Source organism: Palaemon carinicauda, chromosome 8 (assembly GCF_036898095.1).
Source record: "Palaemon carinicauda isolate YSFRI2023 chromosome 8, ASM3689809v2, whole genome shotgun sequence".
Taxonomy (NCBI): Eukaryota; Metazoa; Arthropoda; class Malacostraca; order Decapoda; family Palaemonidae; genus Palaemon; species Palaemon carinicauda.
In genome coordinates, this window is record NC_090732.1 from 21,411,699 (window position 1) to 21,424,198 (window position 12,500).

Genomic DNA, 12,500 nt, shown 5'->3' on the forward strand with positions numbered 1-12,500 from the left:
ATCTCTTAGTGCTAAACATTACACTATCTTATCAGCACCATCCCTGCGATAAGTGAAACCAGATATAGGGACGCGCTTCCTATGAAGCACCTCATTAGGGAAGATCAAACTCAGCTGTTCATAGTGAGAAAATCGTAGCTGCAGAAATTCGTCCAAGGTGGTAGGAGAACCGATACCGTTTCTTGTAGATATCCATTCGTGAAGTGCCTCAACTTTCCTCCTTATAGCTACGTTATTCGATCGCTTGAGCAAAGATTCGCAGTACTGTTATTTCTTGGGGATTTTCAGTTGTTTCTCCCAGTGCTCTTCGGACGAAATAACATAGAAGAGAAGCAGTGTTTGCATTTAACACAGCCATAGCAACTGTCTCTGAATTATGTAAATGAGATCAACGATATAGAAAAGCTAGTTGTTCGTTTCGATAGTTTGCTAAATAAAAAAGTAGAAAGGTCCCTTCAAAACTAACATAACAGAAGTTTTGATTTTTAATTCAATAAACACAGTAATGATGATCTTAATACATTATTAAGACTTATGAAAGAATAGACTTATGAAAGAATCATAATCTCTTGAATAAGATAAACATGAAGTCACTTTGGATAACGATCACGCTGACATTATTCAGCATTATACACGTTCAATCTTCACCTGACCAGGGCACTCCATCCTTCCTGGAAACTGGAAAATGTGCTTCTTTTTCCCTGGTAGATGATTTTCAAATTGAGCGGGTAAGTATTCCAATATCCAATTGTTTTGTGTTTTTTATCAATTTTCGCTAGATGTTATTTCTTTAGTTATTGTGAGAATATCAAAACTGAAATTAAATTCAAAAGGCTCTCCTTGTCGAATGAATAATACAGGTTAGAATGTTTGAAAGTTACAGTCACGTACAGCAGATTTTTATAAAATATTGACGGTTAATATAACAGAAGTGAATGTTTTTAATATCTGTTTCTATTTGTGCATTTCACACGTTTCATTCAATTTCAAATCTATGAACATTTTGTGGATCGCTCAGTTTTATAATCGACAGATAATCTTTGGTACAGTAAAGATAATGTTTAAAATCTACTTGACACAATAAGAATGTTATTGATTTTTATCCGAAGGAAGTAAAGTTATACATTAAAACTCAAAATAAATGAAGTTTATTTTATTTTAATGTAAAATTATACATTAAAATTCAAAACAAATAAAGTTAGTTTAACACATAATATATTAGTTATTAAATATTATGACCATTTGCCATAGATAACTAAATACCATTAAGTGCAGGTTTTTCTTTTCAATCTACTTACATAGAAGATGCTGACACCTTAACACCAATAAAAGACACGACAACTGCTAACATCTATGCAGATGTTTTCATAGCGACATCAAGGAAATAATTGGGTTATCTTATCTTTACAGTATCTTGGACGTTGGTATTACGCGTGGAGTGTACCCAGCACATACGTAAAAGCCCATACGTGTGCCGTCGATATCGTAACGATGACAGGTAAATAATAATAAACATTGTTTGTTTATGTGTAGTTGTAAAACTATGTTCGGTGAACTCGCGTGCGTGACAGAGACAATTCAACTGACTCTGAAGTACAGAAGTAGTTGATAAAATTGACAATTAATGAAAAGTAAAAGCACATGTTTAAAGGTTTAAAGGCCACTCATGAATGGCAGAAGCAAGAGACAGTGACAATGCCTTATCAAGCGGGTCAATGCCCTAAAGACTGACTATATATACATATGATCAGCTCCCAAGCCACCTCTCCACCGAAGCTAGGGCCGAGGAGGGCCAGGCAAAGGCTGCTGATGACTCAGCAGATAGATCTACAGGCTCCCCCATCCTTAGCTCCCAAGGACGGTAAGGTTGCAGCGACCAAAGAAACTAACGAGTTTAGAGCGGGACTCGAACCGCAGTCTGGAGTTCACCAGTCAGGGACGTAACAACATCGGCCACCACAACCCCAAAGCTAGGCCTATATGAATTTCTTCATATTTTCAGAAGCAAGATTTTGTTCTCTGGCTATCCAAGTTGGGTATGAGTGGCCAGAGAGGTTATACGTAGATCTCAGGCATAATTGGCTAAAATTTTGATACTGTCAATATGAGTAGAAGTGAACACAACATGATTAGGAAATCAAGACAAACAATATTGGTTATCGGATTCAAAATTACGAATTTCATGAATGAGTTTTTAGATCTCATATTTTGTTAAATTTTTTTTTTTTTTTTTTATTTTTTTTTATTTTTTTTTTTTATTCTTTTTGAATGATCCTTTGAGAGGGATACGGTGTAACAAAGAATTGACGAGTATAAGACATGTCACCAATCTCAGATGAGGCATGAATGATATAAAAAATATTATAGCAGAGTCCCTGTGCTAAATGATAAATGTAAGAAAGCACCACAAAATCATAGAAATGTAATATTAGAGGGTCTAAAACGGGGTAAGACCTGAAACAAAGGGTCAGGTTATTCATTATTTAGACAAAATGTGCTCAGTCCCATTGAAGAAAACACAAATACGATTGTACCTCATTTGATAAACAAACGGCCTTTATATAAGCTTGAGAGAATCTCATATGAATCTCACAGACGAAGAAATAACACGACTTTCTTTCACGGAAGCTTCTTAACTCACAATATGTCGGCTGAAGGAACTGGTTGAATTTGCGTAATCTCGAGGGGTATAATGTTAAATGAATGTTCAATAGATACCAGCATTAGATAAGATAGGAAACAAAACCAACTGCATGAGAAAAGTGACAACGGTATTGTGTTTAGATTCGTTAATATCTGCATATTCATTTTGGTAAAGTATATTTCACATGGTCATACATAAACTTCCATCATTACTTCAAGGTTGTTATTTTATTCTTTTTGTATTCCTATTGATTTGCCATTTTTTTCTAATTTTCTTTTATTTTCTATTTTTCTCTCCTGTAAGGTTATCATAAGCATAAACATATATCTAATGTCCATGATATATCTATCTATCTATCTATATATATATACATATATATACATATATATATATGTATGTATATATATATACATACATACATACATATATATATATATATATATATATATATATATATATATATATATATATATATTTATATATGAATGCCATTGAAACCACTAGGCATTTCAACTCAATCATATGTAGTTTATAACTGATTACAACAGAAAAGGCTTTTGTCACTTGTCAGTTAGCATATAAATTTCTCATTTCCTATAATATATTGCAACGATAACAGTTTCTCAACTTTCGTGGCACTAAATCAGCTTTAGTCTCATACTTAACTCTTGATCCCTTATTTATGTGTTGTAATTTATAATTTATTTTCAACCTAGTTTCAGTTAAGTTCGTTATATATAAACAGGAATTTGATGTCTAATAAACCCAAGTCTTTTAAGTTTAAAATTTGGTTGTCCTTAGACAGGTTAGCATTCGATAAATGTTGAAACATATGTATTAATTACAAAATTTATTCGTGTAATCATATTAGGATGTATATACAATACTTTAAATTGTATGAATTGTAAATGTATATTTCTTAAAAGAAATTTTATTTTTTTTACCAGGTGCAAAAGAAAAAAAAACCTGCTACTCGTTCCTCAGGACATATTAGTTTTATCATCTAAGTCAATAGAGATATATCTCTAATATTTGTAATTCATTGTTTTAATATTAAGCGAATCGAATAACAGACTTATAAACACTATGCAGCGAATTCAAATAAAATCTAATAATAAATTCTCTCGACACAAGGACGATTTAATCATTTGATCTAGTAAATAATAATATTGCTAATATTTTTACATGTCTCTTTTGCACCTACATTATATATTATCTTATTTAAGGTTATTAGACTTTCATAAATGTATATAATTGGTCCCATCCTCATCTTTATCATTTTTCTAAGAATGCATCCTGGAAGAAACTCCCTCTTATAGCAAAGCAAGATTGGTACTATATTACATATTTTCCATCCTTCTACAACACCCTTGAGGAGCTCTTATAGAAATATTTTTCTATCCTATGAATATGTTTTTATTACTTTTGAAAACTTCGCTGGATGCTACATATCAAGTAAACAAGTAAAAATTACCCTTATAATTAGGCTGCCTTAATTAGTTTTTATGGTTATATTCCGCTTGATAGTCTTCACATGTAACGCCTTATCATTATTATCTTTCCTCTAATGACGCACACTTCAGTTAACTCCACTATCTGAAACTAATGAAGAAGAAAGGCCAGGATTAATTTTACTATGAAGTTCAGATGTGATAATAATCAATATTATTATTATTATTATTATTATTATTATTGCAGGAAAAAAGATGAAAGTCGTAACCAAAGGATTCACACCTGGAGGCAGCCGTGCAAGAACGCAAGCAAAGCTGAACTATGTCGTACCGAAGAGTACAAAAAAGCCATACATGCAACTGGAAGCTACTTCGAGTAAGTGGTTATTACAATTTTTGTGAAATAGTTACAAGGGTTAATGATCTTATTGGGCTTATTTTCGTTGCAGTCTTTCCGTAACCCGTTGTTTTCCTCGTTTATTTCGAAAACTTTTTAAAGTGATTAAGGTTACTTTATTCTATTTCTTAAAAGGAGGAGATTTACCAGCTCAATGAGTCTAGCTTGAACAAAAAATATTTATATTAATTTTAGAAAATATAAGCGATAGTGAATAAAGTATAAGCGATACTATGTATTAAAAGGAGGAGATTTACCATCCCAATGAGTCTAACTTGAAGAAATATATTTATATTAATTCTAGAAAATAAATAAAATAAAATTATAGTAAATATAAGCGATAAAAACATTAATTATGAGGTTAAAATCTATCATGAATATTAATTTAGATATTAATTATAAAACCTGTTTCTTAAAAAAGAAAGTTAGAATCTGATGAAAGGTCAACAAAACTTTTCTCACCAAAACGTAAGTTTTTATGTCTTTTAGAAATTTTGAAATTGCCAAATGTATGTAAAATGAGGTTTCCGCCCAACGTTACTAGACTATATTAGGTATGAAAATATGCCTCAAGTTTTTTAGAGTACATTTTTATTCCCTTAAATTGCATCATGCAGCACCTTTAGTTGAATTTGAAGGAAGAGAATATGCAGCTGCAGGGCTAAATCAGGTGAGATCGAGGCAATTAACATAGCATCATTGCATAAGCAATCAATTTGGTTTTTAGTATCAAGACATATCAGGTGTGGATAAAAAAAAACTGACATAAATAACAACAGATATTATGCTGCCACTATAGCTCTCATAAACAGCTGGTTCCTATAATCGATTAGATAAAAGATTAATTATATTAGGATATACTCATCTAGCTCCCATATTTCTAATTTTGTAAGCAGTGGCATCACGATCAATGCGGTTAAAAGAAGTTCTCCTAATTAGTGGTCAATCATACGATCTCCATAACAAGATCTCTAAGAAAGGTTAATATTTGACCATTCTCAGTATAGATATCAAGAATTTTACTGACAGACATTAAAATATTTAGTTAGTATTGTAAAAAAAAACAAGTAACCTGGTTACACAAAAGATGATACTTTACTGAATTTGAGATAAGAGCAAGGGCCATTTTTTCAAGATGAAGCAAATATCAAAAAAAGATAATATGAAAGTACATCCTGAGGTTATTCTACTTCAATGCAACAAGGGTTTTTTTTTCTAATCATATTAATAACCGCTAATATATCATCATGAATGCCATAAGACAGTTAGAAAGTTTTTTTCTGCGTTTTTGAAATTATCTAGTTTTGTGATGCTTCCAAACAACTCAGAAGGTTCTAGCAGGCGTATGCTGAAACTTGAGTTTCAAATACAGTACATGGATTCTGAAGAGGTCATTTAGACACAGTAGAAGGTGGAATTACATAATTAGAATTAGTGCAACTTCAATTAACATTTCAACCTGTTCTTGCTTCCAGTTATAGAATCGCTATCTTTATTATCATAACTTTAGGTAAAAAATGTATACATACTTATTGTATTCTGATATCTATAATCAGCATTATTAACTATTTCCTTTATTTCAGTTCCTGCGGTTCCTTATGTCATTTTGGCCACTGACTACACAAGTTATTCCTGCATCTATTCTTGTTACAATATCATAGGCCTAAAGGCTGAGTTCTATTGGATTTACTCAAGAACCCCAGAAATAGCACCAGAAGCCCAACAGAAATGCTTCACCTTGTTTGAGTCCGGTGGACTAGATCTTTCAAGAATGGTCACACACAAACATGGGAGATGCAATATTCAAGGATACTTTGGAAATGAAACTGATGTTAACAACGTTATAAGCAAGGACAATGTTCAGCATAAGAGAAGAGTTCACGAGACCTACTCTGATGACGAAGATGTCATGGAAGAAGGTTCAGGAAACTTTCCTGATCGGTCATCGAGCAATCTAGAGGCATCCCATCATCACCATCATGGCAAGAAGGGAAGAATGTCCACTGCTCTAGAGGAGGCTATACTTGTAGAAGAAGGTAAGGAAATACTGAATAGTTTTTGGTGAATAACTGTGTCTGTAGTAGTCATTCTTTTACACCTATGGTGTTAACTATTGCACTGTAAATGTTCAGTGGCTACTTTCCTCTTGATACGGGTAGAAGAGACTCTTAAGCTATGGTAAGCAGCTCCTCTAGGAGAAAGACACTCCAGAATCAACCCATTGTTCTCTGGTCTTGGATAGTGCCATAGCCACTGTACTATGGTCTTTCACTGTCTTGGGGTAGAGTTCTCTTGCTTGAGGGTTTACTTGGGCAAAATATTCTATCTATTTACTCTTGTTTTGTTAAAGTTTTTATAGTTTATATTATTATGAAATATTTATTTTAATGTTTTTACTATTTTTGAAATATTTCATATTAATTGTTTAAAACTTTTCTTGTGGTTTCATTATATCCTTTCCTCACTGGGCTATTTTCCTGTTGGAGAACTCGGGCTTATAACATTCTACTTTTCCAACTAGGGTTATAGCTTAGCAAGTAACAATAATAATAATAATAATACTATGTTTACTGTTTTTACGTTTTTGAACTCTTCCTTGTCAACATAAGTAATCATATCATGACTTTTAAATAATATTTAGAATAACATTCTAGGGTTTCCCAAGTACCCTATAACTAATATTTTCATTTCTTTTTTCTTATTTTCAGATTTAGAGAGGGAATCTAAGAACATTCGGAAACATGTCACTGGACACCAATACAATTCGTCATCCTCCTCGTTAACCTCCAAGGCATTGTTTGTTTCATTTGTAGTGCTGATTATTAATTTTTTGTCCAAATAACTATTGATGACGTAGTACAAAGAACCGTAAAAAGGGACTTCACCCTCCAAGTGATTCTATTCTAAATGTTCCAGCCGAAGGGTGGGTTTTCATGACTCTTAATACAGGGATGGATATTTAAACTACATACATACCCATCTTCAACAACTCACATTGTTTACGTACACTACGGTTGGGGTGACCTATTGGAAACGTCCCTACCTGGCGTTCTGCCGGACTCGGTTCGAGACCGGCTCAAGCTCAGTATTTGTAACCTCACCATCTTTTTGAACAAAGGATGGGGGTTTTAGGTCTACCTGCTGAGGTATCAGTGGCCATTGCTTGGCCCTCTCTGATCCTAGCTTGGGTGGAGAGGGGACTTGGGGGCTTATATGTATATATTGTCAGTCTCTAGGGCATTGTCTTGCTAGGACATTGTTACTGTCCCTTGCCTCTGCCATTCATGAGCAGCCTTTAAACATCGTGACTAGTAAATCAACCAATTCTGAAATGTAAAATTAAAAACTTTGAATTGAAAACAATACTTTCGAGTATCGAGGCAAAGGGGACTCGAAGAAAATAGGTTCCCATTGAGTTTGATATATCTTTATGAATTATGCTTCACAGTTTTGTTGAATATTTGCAAAATTAGAAAGATACATTAGATTTGTGAAAATATTTATTATGCTATGAATATCATGACTCGAACACAAATGATAGACATCAAAAGAATAATGAGATTCATGATATCTTTTTTTAACGCCCTAGAAGATTCTCCTTTAATCTAGATACTATACCTAAGCCAAATCATTTCCCTCTCAAATCACAGAGAGGACAATCATCCAACTCACGTTTGTTAGAATATATCTGTTCTTCAATTACAATGTTCTTGTAGATTTACGATCAAAGTTCTTTCCTTTATTGAATATCATTTTTCCAAAACCTTATTTCATTACTTCCACGTTTTTCTCATAGTTTTATCTATTATTTAAAAGCTTATTTGTTGCGTTTAACATCCACTAATCTAAAGATAATTGAAACTAGATGGTCTGTTATCCTGAACATTTAGTTTTCGTAGATTCTTTTTAATTAAATCACGAACAAAAATGAAATAAAAACTTAATTGACATACTAATGATATCACATAAGAAATTAAAATCTAAGAAATTATCTTTGGTCCTTGTGAACTTTTATCATTCTTGAACTAATTTGCTTCGGATAGAATTCTAGTGAAACGGACGTTTTTATTAAGAATTTTCACTTTTAAAATATGATTCTAGTCACTTAGCCCTTAGTATGTGACCGTTTCTATCATGGATCTATAGATTTTCACAATCTCACGCTTATCTTCACCCAGATACTTCAGTATTAGAGTGGTAAGACCGTATTGTTTTTTATCATGGATTTTAAGTGTTTTTGCTATATCACGAAAATAGTCTTCCATTGAATTATTGATATTGGCGATCAAGTACAATAGGCAGAATTACTCGACTTTTATCATCACAACATTTTAATGTTTTCTCCATAACACTGCAATTCTTACAAGAGGACAGTACCACACTCATTTTTCGAGACAACAGGTATATTTGCCTCTTTATGAAGCAATTTTCTTTGGCTCCAAAAAAAAAAAAGAAAGAAATGATTCCTGAGTGTGTATTTAATACTCTTATCTAGGTATTGAGGTGAATTAAGAGTTAATTGATAATATCACTCGCAGATATATAGTGAGTTACAATAACCTTAAATGTGACGAAACAGTTTCTAAGAATTGCGGATATTGCAGAATTGTCTAGACGTGATGATACATAGTCCAGAAATATGTTCAAACATTAAATTCAAATACTGTACAGAATCGTACATATGATGACTGCAAATTTATAGAAGTGAAACGGTGTTCCATATACCTGTTTCAATGTGTAACTGAAAATATACTTTTATTATATCTATTATATTCCTACCTCATTTTAGAATTAACATATCTTTGCATCGGCTCCTGGAAGAGAGAGAGAGAGAGAGAGAGAGAGAGAGAGAGAGAGAGAGGAGAGAGAGAGAGAGAGAGAGAGAGAGAGAGAGAGAGAGAGTTAAAAAACCATTTCATTGAATTATTTTTTTTGCTATCTTATTGCTAAATATTTACTATGATTAAGCTTCTCTTCAATCTGTGTATGTCTCTTTGCCTAACTTACCTAAGCTGTGTCATATTATTTCATCGTATATTTATTAATTAAGAATCATGTACAAATTGTAATATGTCTAGCAAGTGAAATGTCTGACGAAATAAAGATTTTTATACGAAGTTGTAATTCTGTGGTCCTCAAGGAATAACAGTTTTCGAGTCGTAAAGAGTTCTAAGACGGAAATGTCTTTTCCCGGACGGAAGATTATTAGTGCAGAAGAAAGAAGTGATGCGAGTCTAAGAATAATTGTTCTGTTATGTAATTGCAGGAAGAATGTTTACAGATGGTACATGGAGTCCAAAGATAGTACATAAGTTCAAAAACCGTACCTAAGTTCAAAGAACGTACCTAAGTCCAAAAACAGTACTTAGAATTCAAAGTCCATACCCATGTTCAAAGACCATACATACTATCTATTCCGTAAAAACGTAAGTGAAAAAAGTAAAATAAGTAAAAAATTATCAATATACACAACATGGAAAACAAATTTTCTATTTATTATTGGTAAAGGTTTTAATAAATTTAAGAGGAGATGGGCGAATGCAAATGTCAAAGTCGTTATTACTTTGGAAGCAATGGGAAATTGTTCTTACTGTCACTTTTTCACTGCAACGCTAATTTAAGTACCTGCCAAAAAAAAAAAAAAAAAAAATGGAAAATTTGGATAATGGGCTTTTCGGATCCTGGATCAAAATTTTAAAAAATCTTCTTTGGATGAAATCTGGCCTAACTTGAAAATTTGCCGTAAAACCCGTAAAAATCCCGGGGTAAATTTTGCCAGGCATTTGCCGTTTTAAAAACGGAAATATTGATATAAAGGAGTGATATTACGGTCACTAACCCGCTAGATATAATAACAAATTGTAAAAAAATACGGTCGCCTTTATTTTACTGAAATATGGCTGAGAGCAGTATATTTTTACGAAGAATTTCCGATTGAAATTACGGATTTTTTAACAGTGCACAATCAGTTATTTGATTTACATACAGAGTATAGAGGGGCTATTCTTGCTTGTATATTCAGAAAAAAAAGAACAAATTAGTTCTACAAAATTGCCCCCTGAGATAGTTCTTGTTGGGTTATAAATAGTTAACATGTTCACTTGAGTTACATTCCAAAACTGGACTTTATTCAATTTGAAAAGTTGATTATAGATTTTCATCATATCAAGGCAAAGTCATTGCTGTTCAACATCAGCGCAATTTATTCGACAGATGCACTTAGAAGTTAAGATAGCATGGCGAGTTATAATAACCCACTAAAGAAGCTATTCTCTCTCTCTCTCTCTCTCTCTCTCTCTCTCTCTCTCTCTCTCTCTCTCTCTCTTTCTCTCTCTCTCTCTTTCTCTCTCTCTCTCTCTCTCTCTCTCTCTCTCTCTCTCAAGGATAGATAGATAACAGTACTTCGATGAGCATGACAAATCCAGCAGAATCCTGTTTTTAAATGAACTGTCAGAGAAATGACCTTTGACATCAGCTTCGCTTTTCCTTTGGAAGCTCCTCAGATTATATCGGAAACTGTTCAGGCATTAAAAGCGTGAAGCCAATTTTGCTCTAAAGTACTTGTATTCAAGGTCTTCTTGCATAAAAACTATATTATCTCTATTTTACAGTTTTTAATTCTATGTTGAAGGCCACGAAATATTAATGTGATTTTAATCAACCTTGAACCTAGAGGAAATATTTTAATGATGCTAATTTCCTACAGAATTTTATATAATGGTAAATGTATGTATTTATGTATGGACGTAGATAATCATGTATTTTGTCCTCAGTCAGAAAGTTGAAAACATTGGCTGAAACTCTCGGAAACCGAAACCATTTATAGGCTAAGACGAAATCAGTGCTCTTATTATAACTATAATAATTAGAAACAATACTGGGAATCATGTTAAGATCTCTCTCTCTCTCTCTCTCTCTCTCTCTCTCTCTCTCTCTCTCTCTCTCTCTCTGTATATATATATATATATATATATATATATATATATATATATATATATATATATATATATATATATATACAGAAAGAGAGAGAGAGAGAGAGAGAGAGAGAGAGAGAGAGAGAGAGAGAAAGAGAGAGAGAGAGAGAGAAGAGAGAGAGAGAGAGAGAGAGAGAGAGAGTATTGTTTCTATAATAATTAGAAACAATACTGGGAATCATGTTAAGATCTCTCTCTCTCTCTCTCTCTCTCTCTCTCTCTCTCTCTCTCTCTCTCTCTCTCTCTCTCTCTCTCTGTATATATAGTTATATATATATATATATATATATATATATATATATATATATATTATATATATAAATATACTGTATATATATATATATATATATATATATATATATATATATATATATATATATGTATAAACTTATATATATATATATATATATATATATATATATATATATATATATACAGAGAGAGAGAGAGAGAGAGAGAGAGAGAGAGAGAGAGAGAGAGAGAGAGAGAGAGAGAGAGAGAGAGAGAGAGTCCACTGCAGGACACTGGCTTCAGACATGTCCCGTCTGTTTGTGGTCTTTTTATGCCAGTCTACCCCCGCAAATTTTCCTTGCACGTCAATCCATCGTCCTCTCTTACTTTCTATGTTTCGTTTATCATCTCTAGAAACCCATTCTGTTATTCTTAATATCCATCTATTATCTGTCATTCTCATTATATGTCCTGACCATGTCCATTTCTTTTCCTTATATGTTATTAGAGTATCCACTACTTTAGTTTGCTCTCGTATCCATGTTGCCTTTTTTTTCTGGCTCTTAGTGTTAATCCCATCACTATTCTTTTCATAGATCTTTGAGTTATAATTGAATTTAACTTGTGTTCTAAGGCTTTAGTAAGGCTCCAAGTTGCCGATGCATAAGTTAATACTGGTAGGATCATCTGATTAAATAATTTTCTTTTCAGAGAAAGTGGCATTTTTATTTTCATAATCACATTGTGTTTACCAAAAGTTCTCCATCTCATCTCTATTTTTTTAATTTCGGTCACGCGAA

The 12,500-nt window shown here is 32.6% G+C and overlaps 1 protein-coding gene across 1 annotated transcript; it reads left to right on the forward strand.

Annotated features, from left to right (window-relative positions):
• The first annotated feature begins 74 nt into the window (after positions 1–74).
• LOC137645687 (crustacyanin-A2 subunit-like) lies at positions 75–7,987 on the forward strand. The gene is made up of 5 exons (XM_068378535.1): positions 75–728; positions 1,411–1,498; positions 4,343–4,471; positions 6,076–6,528; positions 7,201–7,987. The coding sequence occupies exons 1-5, from the start codon at positions 585–587 to the stop codon at positions 7,332–7,334; spliced, it is 948 nt and encodes a 315-aa protein (XP_068234636.1). The 5' UTR covers positions 75–584; the 3' UTR covers positions 7,335–7,987.
• The last annotated feature ends 4,513 nt before the right edge of the window (positions 7,988–12,500 follow it).